Source organism: Homalodisca vitripennis, chromosome 6, assembly GCF_021130785.1.
Source record: "Homalodisca vitripennis isolate AUS2020 chromosome 6, UT_GWSS_2.1, whole genome shotgun sequence".
In the NCBI taxonomy this organism is placed as follows: Eukaryota; Metazoa; Arthropoda; class Insecta; order Hemiptera; family Cicadellidae; genus Homalodisca; species Homalodisca vitripennis.
Window position 1 is genome coordinate 107,835,453 of NC_060212.1, and position 26,637 is coordinate 107,862,089.

At 37.1% G+C, this 26,637-nt stretch overlaps 1 protein-coding gene across 4 annotated transcripts in view; it reads right to left on the reverse strand.

Annotated features, from left to right (window-relative positions):
- The window catches only part of LOC124364702 (thyroid receptor-interacting protein 11-like), a 138,216-nt gene that overhangs the window by 76,254 nt on the left and 35,325 nt on the right, over positions 1–26,637 (reverse strand). Inside the window, exon 1 of one of the 4 annotated variants that reach the window (XM_046820390.1) lies at positions 3,559–3,684. The exons of the other annotated variants lie outside the window; for them this stretch is intronic. Within the exon in view, the coding sequence (XP_046676346.1) occupies positions 3,559–3,669 (111 nt within the window). The 5' untranslated portion in view covers positions 3,670–3,684. Of the gene's footprint in view, positions 1–3,558; positions 3,685–26,637 lie in introns of those variants that run through there. 4 annotated transcript variants of the gene reach the window in all.

Consider the following 26,637-nt stretch of genomic DNA (forward strand, 5'->3'; position numbering starts at 1 on the left):
ACCATCGTTATATGTTACAAAAAGGTGTAACACAACGTTTCGAGGATTGAAATCTATCCTCTTCATCAGGTGGGGGAGTTATTAGTACATACAGAAATAGAGAAAATATGGATACAAAAATGGAGAGTTCTCTAATTTTGTATGCACTAATACCTCCTCCAGCTGACGAAGAGGATAGATTCCAATCCTCGAAAGGTTGTATTATACCTTTTGCAACCATGACGATGGCAAATGTCCGAAATCCGGTTATCCTGTCAATAACAATTACACACATAACAACAAATACGTATAAAGTGTCGAAATGATAAACTCCAAAACAGGACGACAGTATATTTGAAAGTAAATGTTTATCAAGATTCTAATGAGATAATTTAACACGGTTGCCACCTCTTTGGTTGCCACAGCTCCACAGCGCAGATAGTGAGGTTACAAAAACACATCGGATTGAAAGATAAGTGATTTTACTCGATGACGGATTTAATTGAGCGGCTCGAGCTGACCAATCACTCACTCATTCACCCACTTACTCACTCGGCTTTGTTTATAAACAAAATACAAGACGCGACAGACCTGAAGTGGTGAGAGCTGCACGTGGAGACCGTCAACTCGCGTCCTTACTCCTCTGTCAACATCTACGCTTCCTAGAACAGCCTATCGGAGACAGTTTGATTATAATGTTCACTCAACGCATTGGCAGATTCAGATTGAAACACGTCACCACTACTCACATTACCCGGAATTGATTAAACGTCAACAGTTTTGGTGTAGCATACAAATACTTTTGTTGTACGTACAGTGCGTGTATTTTTTTAAATTTGTACATCCAAATTTACCCGGAAATAATGAGCACACGAAATAGAACAACTGTTAGCCGGGTCGTTAGTAAGCAGTGTGTGCATCATTTCAAGATCACTACTAAATTCACTACAACGAATGACTCGACAAACGTATGTATATAAATAAAATAAAAAGAAAGAGCAACTTGTTGTATCACACTATGTGATGCACAAGATTTGAACCAAACTATTAGAAAAATGTATAAAAATATCCAATTATCAATTTGTTCCGATTAAGGAAACACATAACTAGCGTATGGCTTAAAAGCTACTGCAGTCAAAAAGAGTCAGTTCCGGCTGATGGAATTCACTTCCGATCTAATTTATTTACTTTATCTATGAAATATACAAATAAGGTGGTTTTCAAGACCTCATTGGGTCTAAAAGCGTCTACTACAATCTACCTCCGGTCTAAGACATTGCAATTGTTATAGTTAGAGGTTTGCCTTTTTGTCCCGATGACGAAAATATATCGTACAACTAAACGGTTGCTGCGGACAATATGAGTCTGTTCTAGCCGTTAAAACGCACTCCCGGGGTAATCTATTTACAGTTCCACAATTTAATTATGCTGTTGCCTGACTACGAAAATTATAACAAATGTTAGTATTGGAATCCAACCTCTGATTAATTTCTGGCTGAAGTGATTTTGATGTTTACAACGATCAAGAAATTGTAAAAGGGCATACGCTTCTGGCATAAGGGGAAGAGTCTGTAATCTATTTGCTTTGCTTTGGCTACAGTAGAAATGACGTACACAACGTCAAGGGAGCTTAACAGATTCGATTATCTTATGTGCAAACAGTCAGAGCTTTGTACAATAACATAGTTTTATAACAGCGTTTAAATAGTATTTCCATTGCATTATATGGTTTATTGATCATTGGTGCAATGTAAATTTAAAATTAGATAATAACTTCGTCTTTGCAATCACTACTGATCAAGCAGTTTACAATAATTTAATACTTTCTAAAATTTAAATGTAAACCAATGTTCCTATCTCTTTGATGAACTTCAGCTGAAAGTATTAACAGATGATAAGTATCAGTTCATTTTGTATTACGTGTCGTAGAGCAATCTGCCGAACCTATGTAAAGCATTGTAAAACTAAGAAAAATTATAAATAAAAAGGTAATTAAATAAACAATTAAGGATTGACCATATTGTAAATCTAAACCATTCTCGAATCCATCTGAAAACGCAAAAAAAAATCATTAAAATCGGTCCATCCGTTTAGGAGGAATTCAGTGACATACACAACGCACGCACATGTACATTGTTTTAAAGTGTAATGTAAGATGTACATGAAGTGAAGACCAAAGCCCAACCTAAAAATAAGAACTTTCTATTATAATACTAATACCAAGTTCGTTATATACTAATACCAAGTTTTTTCTTAAACATTCATCTCTCCTAAACAACTCCTTGTAGACTATCCTCTATTGGATCTAAAGAGGATAGACTAACTACCTTAAACACTATTTCTTAAGTCCAGTATTCATTTACTAAGTTTAACTTTCACAACTTGATCCAAGACAATTAATATTAAACCATCTAGAACAGGACCTACATTGTAAATGTTTCAAACTTCAAACCAGCATAGTTTTTTAAAAAGTGAATAAACCTTTTGAGGTCTAATTTGCGGCATTAACTCTATAAATAAAGCTTTAATTTGATATACTACTCGACCTATGCTCTCATTAAACATTTTCTTCTGACCCCTTTGCGGGCCACCCCCCTGATGACAACAATATGGTAGTTACTTCAAAAGAACATTTATAGGTGCAGTAATGATATACCATTTTTATTGCTTTACCTGTTCTCGTTCGGGAATTATCAAGCCCATGCGGGACTTTTTTACGCCCTATATATGGAGATCATAACAAAATTAACATATAATTCATAATCCATAAATATAAAATCAAGGGGTAGTAGCGCCAGTGCAGCTGAGCGGATAGAAGCAACAGTGAGTAAGTGACACTATATACATACAACATACAACTGAATCTAACAGCAGTTCACATGCCATGGCATTACGTGTGCGTTGCAATAACTTTTCATGGAATATCTTCGGGACTTCGAAAATTGGAAGAATTTTTTTAACGTGATGCAACTATTCTTTGAAGTTTGTTTTTGACGGTGGAAGGATTGTGCTTGAGATTAACCCCACCCACTAAGTATGTTACCAACTAAGAATTTAAATTTTAGATACCTTGAATGTAACAAAAACTAAACATTGAGAAGAAGCAGATATTCTCGTTTGAAGTTTGTTTTTGGCAATGGAAGGAATGTGCAAGAAACAGGATTTCTTCCGAACAATTGCCATCGTTCAGTGATCCAAAACCTAAGAAACTTCGGGGTGGTTATTTACCTGAAGAGGTAATCAGATTGCAGATCTCGAAACGTAGTGTTACTGATTTTTGTATTACTGAACGATGGCAAATGTCCGGAAAACCCCTGTTTCTTATGCAACTATTTTTTAACATTTAAGCGTTCTCCAAAAAGCCGAAAATTTTACATAATTTTCAAAATCCGTGAGAATAAACATTAAAAAGGAGGACGGTCTGGTCACCTTGCACACGGTATCAAACCGTGTCTATTCAGAGATGACGAATATGCACAACAAGAGTTGTGGTCTGTCTGCTATAATTTGCCGTGTGCAGAGCAGATCAAAGGTGGTCGGTACCTGCCTGCTGGAACTCACTGACGTCACACTACTCACCCAAGGGACGGTGAAGACTCTCCTGATCCTGAACGGCAGCGGAGGGGAGCCCTCCTCCTGAGCACGACAGTGCCTGCGGGAAGAGGCCGAGGAAGTACCAACCGAAGACATCGCCGGTAACCGCGAACACAGCGCTGGCGTGCACAGTCTCCGCTCTCCACGTACATAATATATGCTCGGTGATGATAAGCTGTGCAAATGTCGCTGTTACACAAGTGTAACGTATCGGCACCTAACTAACAGTTCTCCGGTTCAACTGGGGAGGGTTCCAAATATGTAACTGTGACACAGACGTGGTCGTATGTAGTATCAGATTAGAGCACGATTTACACGGCAAAATAATCAATTTTCAACACTCCAGTTAACAATATGGAGAAATGGCCCGAGCCAGTGTTACTGCAAGCAATGAGTGGTGCCTGTACATGTGAAATGCCTACTCTTTACCAACATTCACGAGTGCCGCTGCATAATTGATATGGTCTACACTACATAATGCACTATGTCCTACAGTAAGTCGAGAGTCTGGCCAGTGTACCGTCAAATGAGTCTACTCGGATATAATTTTCCAGCAAAATCTAAAATCTGTAACACTAAGTTTCGAAATCTGCAATCTGATCTCTTTCTCAAGTGAACGTGGATTGTAGTTATGTTTTAGGTTAGTATTCACCTGAGGAAGAGATCAGATTGTGGATCTCGAAACGTAGTGTTACTGATTGTATGTTATTTACAATCCTTCCATCGTCAGAAAAACATTTCAAAGGACTCAAATCCAAATTTAACTATTTACATGTACAATATCTCCATATGCAGTAGTCCTGCGGATGCAAATTCTGTGAAGGTTAATTTTAATTTACATACCTGACATTTAAGTACTTTTATACCTATGGAATTATATTATGTAAAAAGTTAAAACATTTACAGGAAGTAAGTATCTTATGTAAAAATGTTTTCAGAAAATTTTAATTAGGCAAGAGGAAAATTTTTCAAAATATCCATAAAGCAATTAGTGATAAAGAACCCTGAAATTATTCATAATCATTTGACATTTTTTTACAAAATATACAGTTTGCACTAAAATTTTGTGATATATGTAAATTTCATATGTAAAACGTGTAAAACGCCGTATGCAAGTTGTCTTTATCTATCTGACCACACAAATGATTGTGTAAACGCTTAAATACATACTTAAAGTACAGGTCTTAGATCTTCTTGATTTAAAAACACATTTTGTCAGGTCCACTTTAGATAAAGGGAGATACAGCTTTAGAACTCTTGGTTTTTCAGGAGTTCCATTTCAGCTCAACTTTCATATCTGTGAATGATATATCCGAAGCCTCCTGTGTTGTGATACCTTTCGTGCTTTGTAGAATATTTAACAACTACTGTAGCTACGAACTTACACGTGCTACACAGAACGTCGATGTAGGAATTTGTTAAAAGTATTAGTTACAATTATCGCACACTTACGTCTTCGTAATGATCGTATAACTGATTTGCCACGTCACTAATCAAAATGTAGTACTCATAATGAATCATCATGTTGAACAGTACTCGGCATCTCTGACTCATATGAGTAAATCAATCATATTGTTCAAGTAGCACTTACCACAAAACAGATATCATACTTTCTGACATTTTTAAATAACACATTTTACATTTCTAAACTGTAGGTTTAGTTATTGCTAATTTCATCCAATTAAACCAGGACATCATAATAAAGACAAAAGTAACTCGCATTAGAGTTGGATGCAGTATAAAAATCTGTCTATAACAAACAATTTTGTGCAAGAATTAAAAAAATGATAACTACCAACCATTAACTGATTCAAACCAAACGTAGTCATAAAAGAATTGATGGCCTAAATCAAGTCGTTGACTTAATGAAATAACACATCCAAGGCCATTTTCATTTGTGCAAAAATTTTCTGGACTAGTGCACAAGGAATTTTAAACAATTTTAATTTCAACAAATTTTCATTCTATGTACCGCATCGACTACCAGGTGAATGCAGAAACAGATAACAAGCTTATAAGTGTATAAGGTGCGCTACGTTTTAAGACGTCGGCCTTCAAATTTTGACAAATGTCACACTATTACTAATAACTATTGATAATAACCAATAGTAATCAGGTTTTTGAAACTTTTAAGTTATTTATAACGAGTTAGGCGGACTTTATTCTGGTTTAGAGCACAAAAATAATGTAATTTAAAACGACGTTTTTAAAAATCACTTTTGCTTGATAAAAAACTATTTAAATATTTTAATAATACCTGTTTTACATAACAGAGCTTAAAAAGTTTTGGAAATAAAATATTACCGGATATTATTATGTGGGTAACATTGTATAAACAGTCATCTCGGGATCAAATTTAGAACCACACTTCCTCCAACTGTGCCAGAAGGGTGTACTTTTAATCAGAAAAAAACAGAGATTCACTTTTTAAGCGTTACATCAAATTAAACATATCGATATTTTTATAAAGCACAAGAGTGAATGTATCAGTGAACATTATTTAAGCAGTTGTGAATAACAACGTACATTACGTGACGTACGATGAAGTTGTAACGTATGATAGCACGGAATTCTAAGTGTGGGACTCGGAAATCGGTTTATTCCCTCAAGAGTTTCCCCGTCTAATATACCAATCACAAAAACGTGACCTTTGGGTGAAACATCTCTAATGTCGACAGCGCTTAAAGATGCCGGTGACTGAATACACACGACTACGAACAATCATAGCTACAAAGCTACCCGTATTGTTGGAGCACAGCTATTCGACGAAACTTGTGTGCCTTGCTCTTTTTTGGAACAACCATTTAATATGTTGGCTATATCTATATTTCTTCATTAAAACTAACGCGTTTTTCATGTTATCACGTATTTAAACTAATTTTTAAAGACGTACAACTAATTACCACAAATTTTAATACTAGTTTTAGATTTGTGCTTTTAACTAAATGGGTCAAACGAACACGGGTTGTTAGTAAATGGATAAATACACTACATAAAATGTTACATCATTCAATATAATCCAACGACGAGGAAGTTTTAATTTACACGGCAATAAATCTAGTATTTGTAATAAAGCAATTTACGGCAATATTGCAGTAAAATGTTACTGAACGTGATTTTTGTGACTTTCATAGTTGAACATATTTCCTTCCTATTGATCAATAAACGCTCTATAGGAGATTCTATCAACAATTTAAGGAACGACTTTTAGAGAATATAAGAGCGTAATAGTTAAAAATAAGGTTTATGGAAAGTGAAACAAAAACGTGCAAAAAAAACTCCAATGATGACGCACCTTCCCGAGTTTTGTCATCGGAACATCTCAAAACGATGACTATTGATTTTACTATAAAAAAACGACAATCGCGTGATCATATACATAATATGCCTTGGCAAAACCGATATTGCAAATAATCAGGTGTAGTGAATAAAATTAACCGTTATTAACTAATTAAGTACCTAATCACCTACCTGCAGATGACACAGGATATCCTTGCACGTAACGCGTCAGGCACCACTATCCAACTGCGGGAGGCGCTGGTAGCTCTGCGCGCACGTCACCACGGAGGAAACGCGCGAGCAGGTGGCGCGCACCTCTACCATTGGCTGGGTGTCGGTGGTGGGCGTGGCCTCCCCCCCTACACCACCACCGCGTTGATACTAGAGTGATAGTCGCTATCAGCTCGCGAAGTGACATGACATTCGGCAACCGATAAAGCGACCCTATCGTAATTGGCCCGCAAGGCAACGCACTGCCTTGGTTCAACGCCTGCCTGACGAGGCCCACAATAAAAACACAACCCAAGGGTGTTATTTTTCTTCCGGATTAATCATAACTAAAATGTGATCAATCTTGACAAGACTTATATTTCGTGTTTTACCCTTTTGTTCCTTGGGAGTACTCTATCGTACTCCGGACTTCGTTTTGTATTTGGAAGTTTTGACTACGATACAGTATTCCAGCCCACAAGGAACAAAAAGGTAAAAAATAAAATACGACTCTTGTGTCAAGAAGGATCACCAAATTTTATTTGTGCTTAATCCAGAAGAAAAATAATACCCTGATTAATTATGTATTATAGGGCTTCATTTAGGACGGCACGAATTATGTTGTACTTCTCGTGAACTTACGTTAGGGCGTAAGAAGACAAATCGTCTATAGTCCACACCGTACTGTGACACATGAGAATGCCAGCGTACGTGGAATGCCCATAAACTCGCTATCTACATGGCTCAAAAACACGTCTTGGAGATATGCCATATAATTTCCCTAGCAGTTATCAAGCTAGTAGAGGTGGGTGTAAAACCTAATGACAACAAGGAAAACTATGTTACATTTAAATGTCCAAGTGACCGAGTGCGTAATAAATAACACTACCAGAATACCAGAGCACGGATCACGTAACAGAGTTTGCATACAAAATTTCAAATCCACTTTTGTAGCTCAAATTCATTTTCGAGATATCACCCTGAGTTTGCTAACGCTAAGCCTAATCCCAAGAGGGTCATGGACCTACATCGGACTGTATCCTGTCTATATTGTACAAATAAACCGTATAAAATAATAAAACAATACAAAACCAATGCTGACAGTATGCCGATGGCGTAGTATAGCGGGTACAACGGTTATCGCAAGATAACCGGATCAAGCAACGTCGAGCATGGCTGCTGCTTGGATGGGTGACCGCTGAGCGATCCTGTCCTTGCAAGCAGCCCGCCTGCCCGGCCGTTGGTGGTGGTTCGGAATTCACCGTTGGTCCCCAGGTTAAGTGTTAGAGAGGACTTCTAAGCCCTGGTAAACGTCCATTTGAGAATAGAGACTGGCGCATATGGAGTAGACACTTGTAACTCGGTCGATTTCTTAGCAACAGGCAATTAAATGTGCAACTTGCCTGGGACGGCCTTCTGTCGCTTTGCACGCTCAATTAGCTGTTCACACCGACCAGCATCTTACACAAGGCCTGACGTAAACGGCGCACTGGGGTTACACTTATCGGCGTCACCCGGACATGATAGCTTTTGGCCACCAAAAAACTGAACCATTACCGTCAGTAGATGTGGTTACCATCTAACCAAACTATCTAACCAAACATTGGACAACAGCAGCAGTTTCGTTTTCTTCTAAAATCCAAACTGCGTTCAACCATATTAAGGGACACTGTTCTAATTTTAAACAGTCATATAAATTAAATAATGTCTACGAGCCGAAGCCATTGATAAAGATATTTTCCGAAGAAAGAAATCGATCGTGTGCCACACCATTGGAGGAGGTCAAAATGGGAGAGTATCAAAAAGATTAAAAATATGAAACTGTAATTTTTTCCAGATTACATTTTTACTGCTTTCATGCACTTAAAATAAACCGTCCGAAAAATAATAATAACTATATCACCGCCACACTACACAATGAGACTCTCGGGATCTGTGGTTACTTTACGCTGATCTACCTTGTACGAATGATATTAGCCACTGTTGTATAGGGGACGAAATGCTCTTTATTTTAGCGGAGGTTTCGTTACCGATCGTAAAATCCGTGACTCCTAATAGTAATGTTTGTTGGAAGCCGCTTACGTTGAATCTAAACAGACGAATTCTGAGCTTACAACGTTCGTTAGTTGTAGCTATATTATTGTTTTCAAATCTACTGAAATGGGTTATCTTTAATTAAAGTAATTGTTAGTAGTGTAATTTATACAGTAATTTGTTGTTGTGTGGTGTGTTATATTTGTTTAAATTCATGAGTAATGAATTGGTTGTTTTTTGGATTTTAGGTTTACCTGTTATACTAGGCTAGTTGCTTGCAACTTCTGTACATGATTGCTGCCAAAAATAATATTATACACTAAAATTAATCCTTGTCTAGTTAAGCGTACTTTATTTAATTAATAAAACGAGCTAGGAGGTTGAGGGAAACTTATTTGACAGATCCTCAGATCTGGGAGGCCACTGAACAATGAGTGACCCTATGGCATATCCGCGCATTGTTTCAATATTCCGTAAATATGAGTATACAGCCACATCAAACAGTTATCATGTTCTATATTTCCAAAAACTATATACAATCTTGATTTTTTTGTTGAAGAAATACAACATTGTTTGCCAGGGGTGGTCCTAAGTGTTATAACTTGTGCTTATAAACTTTTATGTTGGGTTGTATGTACAAAATAATTCTACAAAAACAAAATATATATATATATATATATATATATATTTGTTATACATACATCCATTTTCTAAAAGTATTTTTAAATAAAATCATATATAATATGTCATGGTTATATTGGATTTCATACTTTAAAAATGTTTAAAAACACATCTGCAAAACACCCAGTAATAAAGTAATCCACCAACAAAGAGTTAAAACTTCTAGGGTTAAAAACTGAACTAAAGAATAAGGTCAAAATAGGTCTACACTCAGCGACCAACCACAGAAAACTGACCAGACGCCAATAGTAAATGGCGATCGTCACGGTTGAAACAAAGCGGCGACAAAAAGCGGTGATGAGATTGGCCAAGATAGACTTCTCCAAATGGTATTAGAACGTAAATGTTACAATATATAACACAGAGCGCTAGGGCAGCGTCCTCAAACCACTAATATTGTAACGGGGGCTAGAAAGAACTCCCCCGCACCGAAGTTGTGGACGATGCCCGCTCAAACTTGAAATGACATAAGATTACATGCTTGTGTGATGTAAAAGTAAATTACGTGTATACACGGTGATTAAATATATGGGGTAATATTTTAGGACATGGTTGGGTCGGTGAAAATAACAAAAAAAAACTTTCCAATAACACTACGGTCTACTTTCGCTTCGTTTATCTTGTCTATATGTTTGTCATTAATTGCATGAAAAATGGCAGCAATTTCTAAATTGTAAAAAAAATCCCGACGTCAAGAGAAAAATGTGTAATAAACAAAATTACACCTTGGACTAGTTGGTATGGGATAATGATACACAACGGAATAAATGCTTGTTTACTAATCCCGTGGAATCCACTTTAGTCAATACGTATACAGAAAACCGAACAATTAATACCTATACGCAATGTATGGCCAAAACATTGTTAAAAATATATTTTATTAATACGTAAATTATTTTGGATTAATCCAATGTTTTAACTGCACTTCTTGTAGTTCAATTACTGACTGTTAAACTACGACACATGATGTGATACATCATAATTGTATGTTATCAGGTAAATCATTTTGTACTTCCTGTAACAGATAACATTTTGCCAAGAAACCAAATTGTACGCTAATTTGACAGTACAACACATCACGTCGAAGAATATAACAATAAGATTGTAAATGGTTTGTTTTGCATTCACCTTTCCCATATAAATTCCATTGTTTTCACACAGCTGGATCAATAACGCGATTCCGCGACTTAACATTCGTGTCTTTCTCACTTCGAAGTTGACTCACTACTCATAACTCTGAAGCTTTAGGAACGCCTTTACAACTAATTTAGCAAAACTGCACAAGGGAGTTTTGTGTATTCCTTGAGAAGCAAATGGAGTGTTCATTGATGGATTGCCCTAAATGGTTTCCTAGGACTGATGGAAAAGGAGCGAAACCAGAACATGGCAAAAAGTTGGTTGGCTATCTGGACTACACAATTAACTGTTATTGTACACGACTTCATAATGAAAATCACGATAATGGAGATTACTGGGACTCTACCATGGGGGAACATACTAGAAGTTGGCATTTTAAATTACAAAATCTCATCCTCCAATAAGATGCCAGTATAGGCTACACGATAACATTGGAATATCCCATTCGTAATATTGAGGGGAACATCTCAATAAATGTAAGATTTTTGGTGCAAATAAAATATTGTGTGGGGATCCACTTTAAAGTATTAGAATATCACTTATTGGTCATTTTATTAACTTACAACTCATATAATCAATTCACATAGGCAATGTGTAAATAAATACCTTACTTTTAGTCAGCCAAAGCTTAACCTTTATAAGTCTTTAAAAAAAACTCCTCTTAATACTTAAACAGTGTATGTAACATTTCAATTTATATATGAATTTTGACAAAAACCTACTTTTATTGATGATGTCTCGAATAAGGAACAAATGTGTGTTTGAGCTCTGAAGTCGGAATTGTGCGTGCGTGGTCACGTCTGCCTGGACATAGCGAGCTGATAAGCGGCGACAAGTCACCTTATCAGGCCAGTCAGTACGGTCCTCCTGCTAGCGCCGAGCTGGAATATGGAGGTAATATTTCTTCCAACTGCCACATTGATCATAGCTATTTGACCTACATTTACACGTTGCCATTGCTCCTATCTCGCAGTTCCAAGATATGGCGCATGCGCGATTTTAAAATTTAAGCCATAATTTTTCCTTATCTTATAAGACCAAAGGTTACCTCTTTTTAAACGTGAAGTACGTCTGCTTGACATCAAGATTGTAGTTATACATGTATTGAAACGGCGGCTATACATTGGGAGGCGGGGGAGGATCTTTCAAATTGTCTAGTAAAAATTACAAGGTAGGATTACATCTACCGCACTACAGGCTTTGCCAAGTCTCGAGATTACAGGTGTATCTTGACATCGTACTGGTGGGAAGTGGTATATCACATTCTTCGGACAGCTCCCTTAATCTAACAAATGCCAAATAAAATTAAGCGTTAGCCTTTTAACATAAAAAGGGACTGCTGCCTCCCCCGGACCCCCACCTGCCCGTACGCAATGATCAGATGAGGAATATCCTCTAAGAGACTTGCGCCATCGGAACTTGCTTTTGCCGGTTTATACATGAAATTTCAAGCCTATTGCACAATTCCATTTCGAGATATTTCCCAGAGTAATAGACTTCACTGACGCTCAGCCACATCCCATGGGAGAGACACAATTATGAAAATCGATCTCTATGCAGAAGTTTCAGGCAAAATTTCAAACTGTTCTTGAGATATCTTGAGGAAAACTAGGCTTCGCTAACGCTCAGACAAATCCAATATAGACATTCACCACCATCGACTGTATGTTGCCTGTATAATATAAATTAAGTTTTAAGCAAAATTTCAAACTGTTTTTGAGATATCCTGAACACGGCTAGGATTCTCCAACGCTCAGAAAAATTCATCAGCATCGATTCTGTGATGCCTAGACCATACATGCAAAAATTTCAAACTGTTTTTGAGATATCCTGAACACGGCTAGGATTCTCCAACGCTCAGAAAAATTCATCAGCATCGATTCTGTGATGCCTAGACCATACATGCAAAATTTCAAACTGTTTTTGAGATATCCTGAACACGGCTAGGATTCTCCAACGCTCAGAAAAATTCATCAGCATCGATTCTGTGATGCCTAGACCATACATGCAAAATTTCAAACTGTTTTTGAGATATCCTGAACACGGCTAGGATTCTCCAACGCTCAGAAAAATTCATCAGCATCGATTCTGTGATGCCTAGACCATACCTGCAAAATTTTAAACTGTTCTTGAGAAGGACAGTTAGGCTTCGCTAACGCTCAGAGAAATCCCATAGGGACATTCAGCACCATCATCTCTTTGTTGCCTCTATCATATAAATTAAGTTTCGTGTACAACTTCAAGTCTATAGCCCAATTAGTATCCATTATATTAGTATAGAGTCTCAAGGTATCCAGAGCACAATCGGTCAGTAAAGAAATATCGTCAGCACCCGTAGTGATAAACTTTGCTACCACTTCGCCACCAACCAATGAAATACCTGACTGAGAAATAATGTCAATCGTAAATATTTAACCAATGCCCATTCATGCATTTTCAGTTTTAAAACTCAGAACAAAGTTTCTGATTTAGGAGTAGATTTGCTTTGGCTGCTTCCGGCCAACACCCAAACCCTTGTCCAGTCCACACTTACAGACTTCTGCGAAAACATTGTCGACTGACGACTGTACACACAGTGCTTCCTATTGTATCTGGCTACCTGTAGTTATTCTGCTGACTATCCGCCGACAAGTCTGTGTGTTCTGGAAACAAGTCTACAACTGTCCTACACAGCGCAGATGTCAGTAGAGACACACGTCGTGATCTGTGGACTGGTGATTAAGTCACACTGTAATCAGTTTCTTGTTGAAGGTACTAGTTTTATTAGTTAAAATGGCCATGTGGACTCAAGACTTGATCAAGAATCTGAAGAATTGCATTCCCGTCCATTGTTGCGGGATGTAAACCTTTCAGACTTCAAAAATCTAAATAAAAACACGACGAGTTACAGGAGTTGACGGAATGTAAATGAAATGGCCAAAAAAATCAAAACTTAACACACAGTTTAGGAGTGAACTCTTTATGTGCCAAGAAGCAAAGTGGTTTTGGTATGACCCTAACAGAATCTCAAAAACCGGAGGGGTCATTCTTGTAAAGTTTCTGAAACCTGCACCATCTTCTAATACGTAGGTCCGATAGTAAGTTTTTACCATTGTACGAACTTTTTCAACAAACATGCGAGTCCACCATCACTTCTTCCTCGGTATATTAGCATCATGGTTTAGGAAGATAAAGCACGCACAAGCTAAACCACATCCCCTTCAGTCACAATATCGACAAACATGCGAGTCCACCATCACTTCTTCCTCGGTATATTAGCATCATGGTTTAGGAAGATAAAGCACGCACAAGCTAAACCACATCCCCTTCAGTCACAATATCGACAAACATGCGAGTCCACCATCACTTCATCCTCGGTATATTAGCATCATGGTTTAGGAAGATAAAGCACGCACAAGCTAAACCACATCCCCTTCAGTCACAATATCGACAAACATGCGAGTCCACCATCACTTCTTCCTCGGTATATTAGCATCATGGTTTAGGAAGATAAAGCACGCACAAGCTAAACCACATCCCCTTTAGTCACAATATCGACAAACATGCGAGTCCACCATCACTTCTTCCTCGGTATATTAGCATCATGGTTTAGGAAGATAAAGCACGCACAAGCTAAACCACATCCCCTTCAGTCACAATATCGACAAACATGCGAGTCCACCATCACTTCTTCCTCGGTATATTAGCATCATGGTTTAGGAAGATAAAGCACGCACAAGCTAAACCACATCCCCTTTAGTCACAATATCGACAAACACTGGTGGGCTTGTGTGGACGCAAAACTGCAAAACTTGAATTGAAAACTGTGTCGGCAGACAATCTGCAGAGATGTCTGCACAATCGGCAGATAGTCTGCAAGCGTGGAGGAGGCTTAAGATAAGGAAGAAACCCCTGCCCCTGCATTATATGGATGCAATAAAGTAATAATACTAAATAAACTATCAACTGTTTCATTACTATCGTTTTGTTAAGACGCCCCCCCCCTTCCGCTCTCCTCGGATTTTACACGTTTACCGTTTTAACGGTAGATTATTCAGCTTCGCCCCTGTGTGTGAGTGTGAAATACTAACGAAGTTTTCAGGCTTATTGGCCGGTGTTTTGTGCAGGAAACCGGCTATCACTTCGCAAACTTCCTGTTCGACTTTTATCTTTGAAACGTTAAAATGTTGAACCGCAAACCAGAGTTTCCGCTCATTACGCCTTAGATCTCGCCCAGATACAGCACCATAGTGGAGTGTGCACCGTCAGACAACGGCCATAACTGTAACGAGGAAATAACTGCATCAATGAGAGTTAGAAAGTGGCGTCTCTGAACAATATACACAATAACCAAGCAGTTCCACAGTAATAATGCACTCACTGTGGAAACTACTGAAATGATGCTGTCAATTCCCATAAGTATATACCCTTGTATTTTGGTGGGTGGAATTTTAATTTACATCCATTAATAGTTGTATTTATTATTGTCTCATAACAAAATTTAGCATTTTTCAACAAGCGAAATACGTTTTTCCTTTTCGGTATATTTATGCTGTATTCGACACAAAATACAATGGAAAGTTCTTATTTTTAGGTTGGGCTTTGGACTTCACTTGATGTACATCTTACAAACACTTTAAAAAAAATGTACATATTGAGCTATGCTTACGTTAATTTCTTTGTCAAACTCTTTGTAGACCATCCTTCATTGAATGTGAAGAGTCCCTAACTACCTTTAAAACTAGTTCATATGTCCGGTATTCATTTACTAAGTTTAACTTTCACAACTTGAGCCAAGACAATCAATATTAAACCGTCTAGAACAGGACCTACATTGTAAATGTTTCAAACTTTAAACCAGCATAGTTTTTTAAAGAGTGAATGAACCCTTTGAGATCTGATTTGCGGCATTGTACTCTACTAATAAAGATCTTTAATTTGATGTCATACTCGATCTATGCTCTCACTTAAAATTTCATTCTGACTCCTTGCGGGCCATCCTCCTGACATGACAAAAATATGGTAGTTACTTCAAAAAGTAGATTTATAGGTGCAGTAATGATGTGCTAAGTTTTATTGGTTTACCTGTAATCGTTTTGGAATTATCAAGTCAGTGCAGGACTTTTTTAAGGCCTGTTTATACATTTCTTGTTCATCAATTATGTGTTGCGGACATTGTTGTAACCTGCGCGAAGTCTCCTCACATTTTTATACTAGGTATGAGTTAGCCTAACAGGCTTTGCTCAGTTGGATGCAAGTTTCCAATTTATAGTTAATTTCTTCTGATAGTTAGGCTACACGTGTTCTTATCTCAATTTTAAAGTGACATATGACTATACTCACTTTGTTTACAAATTTATTTATTCTGCGTTGTTATCGTTGCCATCAAGTTTACCCGTGAGACTAATGTAAATATGTTCAGCCAAACTCCATAGAGTGACATATACCATCATCGAACTCAATGTTGCCTCTACAGAAATTAAACTTCATGGACAATATCAAGCCTATGACATGATATAGTGTGCGGATAGACAAGAAGGCAGAAATACAATTTGTGCAGCTCCTGAGTGATAGGCTTTCCTAACGCCAACAGCCAACAATGTTACAATTAAGTTGACTTGAGTTATTAACAGCCACAGCGGTCGGAAGTCGTACGAGGGACGGTTAATAAGTCCTTAGAAAATCTAGAGATGGCGCTCGAAGGATCAAAAAAGATTTGTTCGTAAGCAGCGGTATTGACTTGGCAGCTGTCAAAATTTCATATCCACCCATCTCGTAGTTTCGTTGCTATAGACGAAGTGAACAACTTTTGTTTGTTTATAATAATGGAGAATAGTGAGTTCGAGCTCATACAAGAGCAAACAAATCATGCCAGAGCGTTGTGACACGCCTAGCTCAGAACGCTCTGTTATGATTTGTTTATTTTAGCCTAGTTTGTATTTATACGCTAGGTTAATTATTTACCTGAAGAGGAGATCAGATTTCAGATCTCGAAAAGTAATGTTACTGATTTTTTTGTTTCACTGAACGATGGCAAATGTCCGGAAAAATCCTGTTTCCTTCACAATCCTTCCATCGTCAAAAATAAACTTCAAACAAAGAATTTTTCTACGGAATTATTTAACGACCCTCGTATTAAATAGATAGCAACGTAAAATTGCAGAAATTCAATTAAACAAAAATACCAAGTCACTTTAAACTCTACTGTCCCCGACCTTTGTATTGCATATTGTGACCTCCAGCCACCTCCCACCCCCCGCGGGCTCCGTAAGTACATTAAACTTGCCTAGCGTAAGCAGTCGAGGAGGGGAAAAGCAGCTGCAAAGCGAACGACCTGCTTCCTGCCGAGGTCCACACACACACACACACACACACACACACACACACACACACACACAGGCCACAGACACTGTGCCTGCTCAGCTACCGGTAATAACTACCCACTTCACCGCACGTTTCAATTCTGATCCGAGTCTAGGAAGTGATATCTCCCTAATCAGACACCCACAGCACTAAATCGACGATGACGCAAACATTAAGTGTATAGCACAAGACTATGAGAGTTAGTCTTGGAGCATTATCCTACTGAAATCGAATGGAATTCAACCCAATGATAAACATGCAGTGCGTGTAAAAACAACATTAACCTACTTATTTTTTAGAAAATTTCCTTTTACTACCAGCAAAAAGTTCTCTCCAGCCAATGTGACTGCCCGTATAGTTCAAACTGCGTAATATGCTTCACTTTTCTTATTATTATGCAGACAGCATCGGATTTGATGATGGTACATATCCTTGTGTAGGATTTTTCAGAGCGTAACTTACCTAATTCTGAAATGATATTCCTCTAAAGTTTCAAAAACCTAGCACATCTTAATTAAATAATGGTTTATTAAATAAAACACTGCTTGAGAACAAAATTACTGTCTACCTTGTCATATTTATTGGCCGAGGTTTAGCGAAGCTCACTCGAGAGGCTGGCTGGAAGAATTTAATTCCTGTCTGTCTGTCTATCTATATATCTGCGTGGATATCCGCACGATGCGATATCTGGGAAAAGAGTTTGCATGAAGTTTTACTTGTACATAGGCAACACCGAGTACGATGATGATGTATTTCACTCCATGAGTATTGGATGAGCATTAATCAGTATTTTTAAATTGGTCTTATGGGTAACCATTATGGCAACGAAAAGAAAAGCAGAATGAATACATTTGCGAACAAAATAAACACAATTATGTTTATTGTCGTAACATGTCACTCATAGAATAAAAAAAATAATAAATTGAATAGTAAAATAGTAAATAAAAAAATGAATGTTAAAAATCGGTGACTAGATTTGATTTCAGCGCACTTTTGCGTCGTAGTACCCTCCCTAGCTCACCGGAACTTTTATTATTTGAACACTTCTATTAACACAGCAGTATTTTTGTTACTTAATGAAAAAATTTTGAAAATGTATCATGAGGCAAGAGAGCTCGAGAAAGATGTCACCTGATGACATTACATGTTTTCTTGAATTTCATTTCTACACAGACAAGAATGAGTTATGTCTTGGTACTTATCCAATCGTGGAATTTGGCTGAGCTGTATTGAAGCCAATAATATAAATCAGTAGGCTGACACAATCTCTTTTGTCAGCTTGGAGCATGTAAAATTTTCTTTTCTTTATAACCGGTTGTGTAGGGGTGTCCGAAGGACAACCCTAGAATGAAACGGGCTATAGATTTGATGTTGCATGCAACTTCATTGAAGCATGCTACACAACATGCAGTGTTACCTTGTTAAATCTTGCACCAAATTCGAAGGAATCCCTAAGAAAAACACAACTACTAACATAAGACTGAGAAAAGTAAGTAGTGTAATTATGTCACATTTTCCACTCCAATATACTAGGAATATGGTATATGAAACGATTTTGTCTAAAGTATAATGTTTCTATTGCTTGTAGTTTTTTCCAAATTTTCCATACAAACGGTATATTTTACCAAATAACACTAAAACGTATCCCGAAAGAAGTAAAAATTGTTAGGTTTGGCCCCCTAACTCAAATTCTGGTTACGTCGCTAATAACAAGTGTTTCCAATATTGAGAATCCCATGACACAAAATTGTTGAACCACATTTATTCTAATGTTCTACCAGAGCCATACATATCCGTCAGTTTTGTATTTCACAGCCAACCTACACCGTCTTGGTAGAACACATACAAAACTTCTCTTATGTTAGCAATTCCATTCCTTATTTCCACAGACATTCCAAAATTAAGAGCAGTTCTGGGCATGTATATAAAGAGAAAATTTAAGATGCTCAAGACGTTGTCTGAAAAGAAACCACTGCAACATAGTCCTAACTTCGCCTGGCAAAATTAAGAGTTTATTCAATCAATCCTTAAACCCACATCCGACTGTCCCCTCATTCACCAATTCCCGTTACGCTGTGTGTGTTGAGGCCAGCGAAGTGATCGGTACTCCCCAGTTTGACACGTCCGTATCCTGTTTGTCCTCGTCGGTGTACACAGACGGCCCGAGCCCAACTTCCTGGCACTCCTCATGCTCGCCGCACTCGAGGTTTTCGACTGTTGCAGTAATATTCCCCCTAGCCTTAGTCACGGAGAACATACTTGTCGTCTTCTATATAATCCTTGGAACATACGCAACAAATATAAACGTCAGTCTTCGCTATTAACGCATAAAGCTTATTCTTAGTAAACGTAGTTCCATCTCAATGTAATCACTTGTCCACGTATACATAATACAATTTGTAATCCTACGACCAAAAACATCCGGTGGAGCTAAAGGTAAAGGAGGACTAATTATCCCTACCATCCCAACATTTCTGTTTTGTTTAAAACTTTCCACAAAAATTATCTTGTGGTTTACATACTAATGTAAATTCGTGTTTTAGCTCCTACCATCCTACGCTGTTTTCTGCCCCACAAAGATTGTCGTCTCTTGTTATTTTGAAAAGACTGTTACCAGGTCCCCTACACCCACGGTTACGCAGATGCGTGACTCTTTTCCAAATGGTAATGGTTTTGTTCTTATGTACATTGTTTATATGGGGGCGGTTTCTAACACTCTATTTGTCGTAAATAAAGAAAACAATAACAAAATTATTTTCTAAAATTATTTTAACAAGCCAATTATATTATGTGTTTATAATGCATGTCATTTCTTTATATGTTGTTTTTAGGACAATCTAAATCCTTTCCTGTAAAAAAATAAACAGTAATAAAATTGAAATAACACAATTTTTTAACACATTTTGAAATCTTCCCAACAATTTTTTTTAATCTCGGATATTTTTCATGTTTTTGATTAGTGAAGCTTTAATTTGGCATGTTTTCAAATGTCGATTACTTTTTTGTTACCGGGTCTGACTGACCCATGGTTACAGGAGGGAGGTTAAGGACCATGTTTATTATCTAAGTAATAATTACACGACGGTATGCCTCTCAATCACACACAGGGGTAGTATATATTCAACCCTCGCACTGGTGCCGGCAAACCCTGCAGGATCCTCGGACCGCGTTGCCAAACAATATCTAATGCAGGCAGGGAACATCTGATGACTGAACAAATTATTCCGGCGGCCAGGTGTGGGGACCCGCAGTGTTACTCAGCTGTCCTCCAGAACCGACGACCGTGCACGTGTCCGTGGGCAACATCCCCGCAAATTTCATTCCACTTCCACTCCGTTCGTTATGGGCTGCTTGGCAAGCAAGGCGTAGCGCGAGTTGTAACCGCTCCGTGAGCGGCCTTAATCACCATCAGAGGCCCGATGACATTTTCGTCTAAGAATTTATTGAAGTGCTCACGTCACTCATGAGCGCTACCTGTCGACTGAGATTCGAACTACTTTATGTTAATGCAATCGCTTTTTGTTTAGCAAAATATTTATTTATTTTAAATTCATAACGCTTTAATATAACTTCACCGAAGACACAAAAAGTTTTTTTTTTGTTGTCTAAACAAGGACATGTGATGTTGGTAAACTAGACATATATTTTGATACGAACCGCATAAAACGACTGGAAGTAAAATTGTACAATTATTACATTGTGTACATGAGTTCTAGCTTCAACGTATGACATGTTTTCATTGAATTAGGTTTAGAATCCAAGTGTGGATAGACCCCACCTGACGAAGAGGGTAGGTTCCAATCCTCGAAACGTTGTGTTATACTTTTTGTAACACATAACGGTGGTACATGTCCGAAATCCTGTTATCCTTTCAAACTATTTATCGCCAATCACAAACTTTATACAAAGAATGTTTTTATTCATTTATCACTGAAGAAAATGATATTTTTTAAATAAAAACGTTTGTTAATAAAAAAAAAAAATTACTTATTGGTTACTTATTTATTTCTAACTCACACAAACTGCTATAGTTTGAAATTAGCAATAAATTTAGTTTAATGGTATTAGAAAGATACAATTCACCGTTTGCCGAATGAGAATACATTTGTATTGCGGCGAAAAGACACATTGTGATCTATGAAGAAGTGCAGGAACTTTGTGGGCTAACGAACTCACAAAGCTTCGTATGCAAGAAAAGGCAAATATACGTAATCAGATGAACGTAGTGGTTTAAATCGCTCCAACGGTCCACCTCCGTTAGTAGACATACGGCTCAAAATTTGTACCCCTCAGTAAAATCCCTCAGCCTCATCTTTCCATCGAAGTGTAACTTTCCTGGCCGGTGCTTCGTTCAGAAACCTCCCCACGGTACAAGAGGCTCTCGACTGGGTACCGTGGCTCTCCAATCATGAGTGCCTTGTGAATCATGCAGCACGTCATTAATTTACATATAAGACTTCCATGGGGAGCATTTGAGCAGCATCACGAAAAGGAGAAACATGATCATGAATCCGGAGGTTGAAAATGAACTTGATTGCAGAGTTCTGAATTTCCGTATTCTATGTCACCTCCTTATATGATGTTCAGTAAGATCGCTAGATGTAGACAGACAAATAAACAGAGAGACAGAAGTGAACATTTCCCAGCCATAATGTGACAGACCTCGCTATCGCCCAGACAATAAAGCGTGACTGGACCTATTTTAATATTTTTTTAGGAATAATTTGATAATATGTTTGATTTTCTTTACCGTCCACCATGTACTCCCATGAGTAATACAACTACCATAATTTGTTTGAAGTTTGTTTTTGACGATGGAGGGTTTGTGAAGGAAACACGATTTTCCGGACAATTGTCATCGTTCAGTGATACAAAAAATCAGTAACACTGTTAAAGTAGTAGGTTTACTGATTTGTTTTCACTGAAAGATGGCAAATGTCCGGAAAATCCTGTTTCCTTTACTACTGCCATACTTCTACCATTATCTAGAAGTAATAATACTGCCATAATAAACATAAGGGAACTACCACAATCTGGAACCCAATCAGCGCAATATTCCATCACAAATACTTGTTTCTGAATGACATTAACGATAGACCATTATCAATACCGATTTAAATATTTCCTCCTCCCTGCGCCTCCAAATCCGTATACTGACGAAGCCGAACGTTAATTCGCTATTTAGTCCAGTAACAATAAGCAGTGCCGTATCAGAATGTCTTATCGAGGGAAACGGATAGCGTTAAACCGCAGGTCAAGATATTGTATCAATTAAGGGAATAATTAAGGGAAGTGGGTCACAACTTTACCCGCCTATGGGAACCGACGCTGCAGTGGCGGTCACAGGAGTCAGTTAGTGAACACGTGCGTTCAGGGAGCGATGGACTCGCCGATAACCTTAAGGTCTGGAGGTCGTTTCTCCCCCAGTCTGCAGCTAGGACTGATAGCACGGTCCTGTATTTCACCCACTAGGGAGCTCCAAGGAAATTTTATTTTTGTAGCACCCTACATTCAGTCATACTGAAGTCCAAGGAGTTTTTCCCTCACTCCTGAAAACCGCGAAAGTTATTCCAATTTTCAAAAAGGCCGATCCCTGTTCAACAGACAACTACAGGCCTATCTCAATTTTGGCAGTTTTGAGCAAAACTTTTGAACAAATATTTTTGACAAGAATGCTGCAGTATTTTAATAAGCACAACCCACTTTCAATCAGCAATAAAACCTTGATTGATTGATTGATTGATACTAGTCTTGTCACTAAGATCCCTTCTGGTCTTTAGTTATTCCAGTGACAATCACTAGATACGTTGTAGAAGGCGTTGCAAAAAGGTGTTGTAGTTATCAACAGTCAAATATTCGTTATTTGCTTCATCTCCAACCCATGATGAGTAATATAACCATCCCCTTGGGATTTTACAAACTGTTTTCATTAAACGAGTGAAAATATTGGTTTCAAAATCTAATCGGAAGCAGTACGTCATAAACGACAATATAGTTTTCTATCTTGAGACGTAATTAGCCTATCCAATATTCTTACTGGCCAGCTTTCTCACTCTGAAAACAAAGTAGTCTGACAGGCAAGGCTATTCAAAAGACGTTATGAACTCCTTAAGAACTCCAAAGTTTGATGAAGATGGTCTTCTTGCACCAGGACCAATGTACACAAATCAGTTGTGTCTCTGAAAAGCCAATTCTTCTTCTGATATTTTGGCTTGTGGTCTTACATTATTTATTGTCTATGTTTTGGAAAAGGCCTATCACTAGAGAGGCTGGAAAAAATTCATTCCTGTCTGACAGTCTGTCTGTCTATCTGTCTATCCGCACGATATCTCGAAAACGAAATGACCTATAGACTTGAAGCTTCATTTCTAAATCAGTAACATTGAGTTCCATGATGGTGCATATCACTGTATGGCATTTTATCTTTAGCATTAGAGAATATTTTCACTCTGGCCTTATAGGTAACCATGTCAACGAGAAATTTTCAGAATAAATAAATTTGTAGAAAAATTGCGTACAGTTACGTGTGATTTGAGCGCGTAACATTTTTATTCCTTGAAAAGTACACAAAATAATGAGAGTGCAAAGATGATGTTAAAGGTTTGTGACAAGATTTGTTTTCAGCGCACTCTTGCGTTGTACTCTCTCTAACATCACCGCTATGAAACCTAATTTAATAACCAAAAATGTAAATGTATCATGTGGCTAGATATCTTGAGAAAGATTTAATTCCTAGACTTTTTGCATGAAACTTAATTTCTACATAAACAAGATGAGTTCTATGAAGATGCATATCCAACTATGGAATTTGGCTGAACGTAATGTTAGAGTTAATTTATTTTTTGTATGATCTGTATATCTGCTTGTAGACCATCTCGAGAGTAAAATGAGTTATAAATTAGAAATTTAGAACCTCAGATAACTTGTTACACGACACTTGGTGAAGTGTACTGCTCCCTTGTATATACATATTTATATACTTCTTTACATACCTTTGATTGTATTAGTTACACGTAAGATAAAACATCCGTACGGAAGCATGCTGAGGTCCGGGAGATTATTTCAGTTAGTTCTAAGGTCCGACCCTAGGGCTGCGCCACGTACTTTGATCGTTAACGATAGTGATACGAGAATCGAATACTTAAAAGAATCGAATAGGGTGAATTCAATAATGTTGTATTCCCTTGTATTCGAATATGTTGGTGCCTCTTACAAACATGTCATACCCATGTTATGAATTTCAGAAAAACAATTTGTTTCCTTGCTACTTTAGTCCCGTCTTAAAAATTCTTTTCTACTGCAGGTTTTGTCATCAATGATAGTAAAAGTAGCTTGAAGCCTAAAACCTCAATCATATTTTGTATTTACACAACCACGTGTAATAAACATTCATGTTTTTCTTTATTGTTTACATATGTATTTATGAATTGAATATTTGTACAATTATACATTTTGTCAAGTTTGGAAATTTTAAATGACCTAATCCAAATTATGAATCTCCCCTTCATTGTTCTTTTCATGTTCATATACATACATATTCATCTAAAGCCCTCCAATGAATACATGTATATGAAAACGAATACAACTCTTGAATATTTTGTTTGAATACTATTAATACAAACGAATGAATACTGTAGGTTCAAATTCGGGTCTTTCAGAGAAATTGTATTCATTTCAAAAGTATACTCGTATTTACTTTAACGTATTCGAATATGTGAATGCCCGGGCTGTATTAAAACACTATTCGATTCTGTATTCGATTTTCCCATTACTAGTTAACGCTCGAATATTTGCTACCTGACCTCTCTCACTCCACAGATCGTATTCTGAGCGCTCAATTTTGCTGTGCCTTAACTTTCCATTCTACGAGTTATCTCCTATGTAATATTAATACAATCAAAGCTTGCAGCTATACCAACTGTCTACATTTATATAATTAATTTCATACAGTACTACTGAAATATGCGACGGAACACATACATGATTAGTAAGCTTATGTTGTAGCTCCGAGTCATGTACCGTCTCCAACTCAGGCTGGGACCACTTGGTATCTCGATTTATGTACCGTTCAGTGAAGAATTTCCTGTCCGATGGCTGAATTTCACAATCCTAGTACTGTGAAGATAAAAAGTCCCACTCGTTTGAATGTCAAATAAAATTTATGATCACTGGTCTGTGGAGCAATTTATGAAACCTGAGTAACAAAAATCAATCTCTCTCCTGACAACACGGCACTTCATTACAACCATACTGTTTTCATAGTTTACCATAAAATACATACTTGTGGTGTGATGAAATCTTCATTGCATCCGGTACCGGGTATTACGCAATGGCCATATGTTCAATGGATCTTTAAATATATAGTATTTTATATAGTAATTTACTTAATTCTCTTCAATATTTCGAAAATATATTTTAAAATTAGTAAATATTATTCAACTTTTAAAGCTGCTTAACACAATATAACATAGTTAAGTTGGCGAATTTACTGTGAAGGGAACCACGGCTACTATGTATATATATATATAGTATATATATATAGTAGCCATGGTTCCCCTATATATATATATATATATATATATATATATATATATATATATATATATATATAAAACCCGGCAGAGCTAATACGTTTTGTGATTCAATGTTTATTGAAATTAAATTCGGTCATTGCCATTTATACAAATTAATTTAATTAATGTGAATAAAAGTCGTTTGACAGATATTTGGCATTCCGATCATATGTTAGTTTGGTTATTTAAACGCATATGTGACAGATACTGCCAAATACAAAATAATTGAATCGTAAAAAGTGATGGCTCTGTGGTGGTACATTCACCCGGCAAGTGAAAAATCCGGGTTCGAGTCCCGGCGGAGCAAGTACTTTTTGTGATTCATTGTTTATAGAATTATATATATATATATATATATATATATATATATATATATATATATATTTAAATATACACATCTTCATTATTTTTGTATAAATAAAGCTATACCTAAAATCAATATTCTTGTATGTAACTATCATTTCTGGTGTGAGACGACTTATTTTAAAAATCCAGTTCATTATCATTTTAGTAACTATAAATTTCAACTTGATGAAACTATTTATAAATGTCTACCTACATATGATTAATTAAATCACAATATCTGTCTCACTACATGTTTTTATAATAAATATAGTAACCGTTGAATACGAATCGCAATCCAACAGAATTATTTGCAAGTTGCGGATTGTGGCAATTATAACAAGCTCGAGCAAAGAACGAGAATGATTAAATAACCGTTTGCACACACGTCCAAATCTTGTAACCACGTTTCCCTTTTGGGACAGAGTAAAATAGCCGAATTCTGCAAGAATTGCTGTGAAGAGCT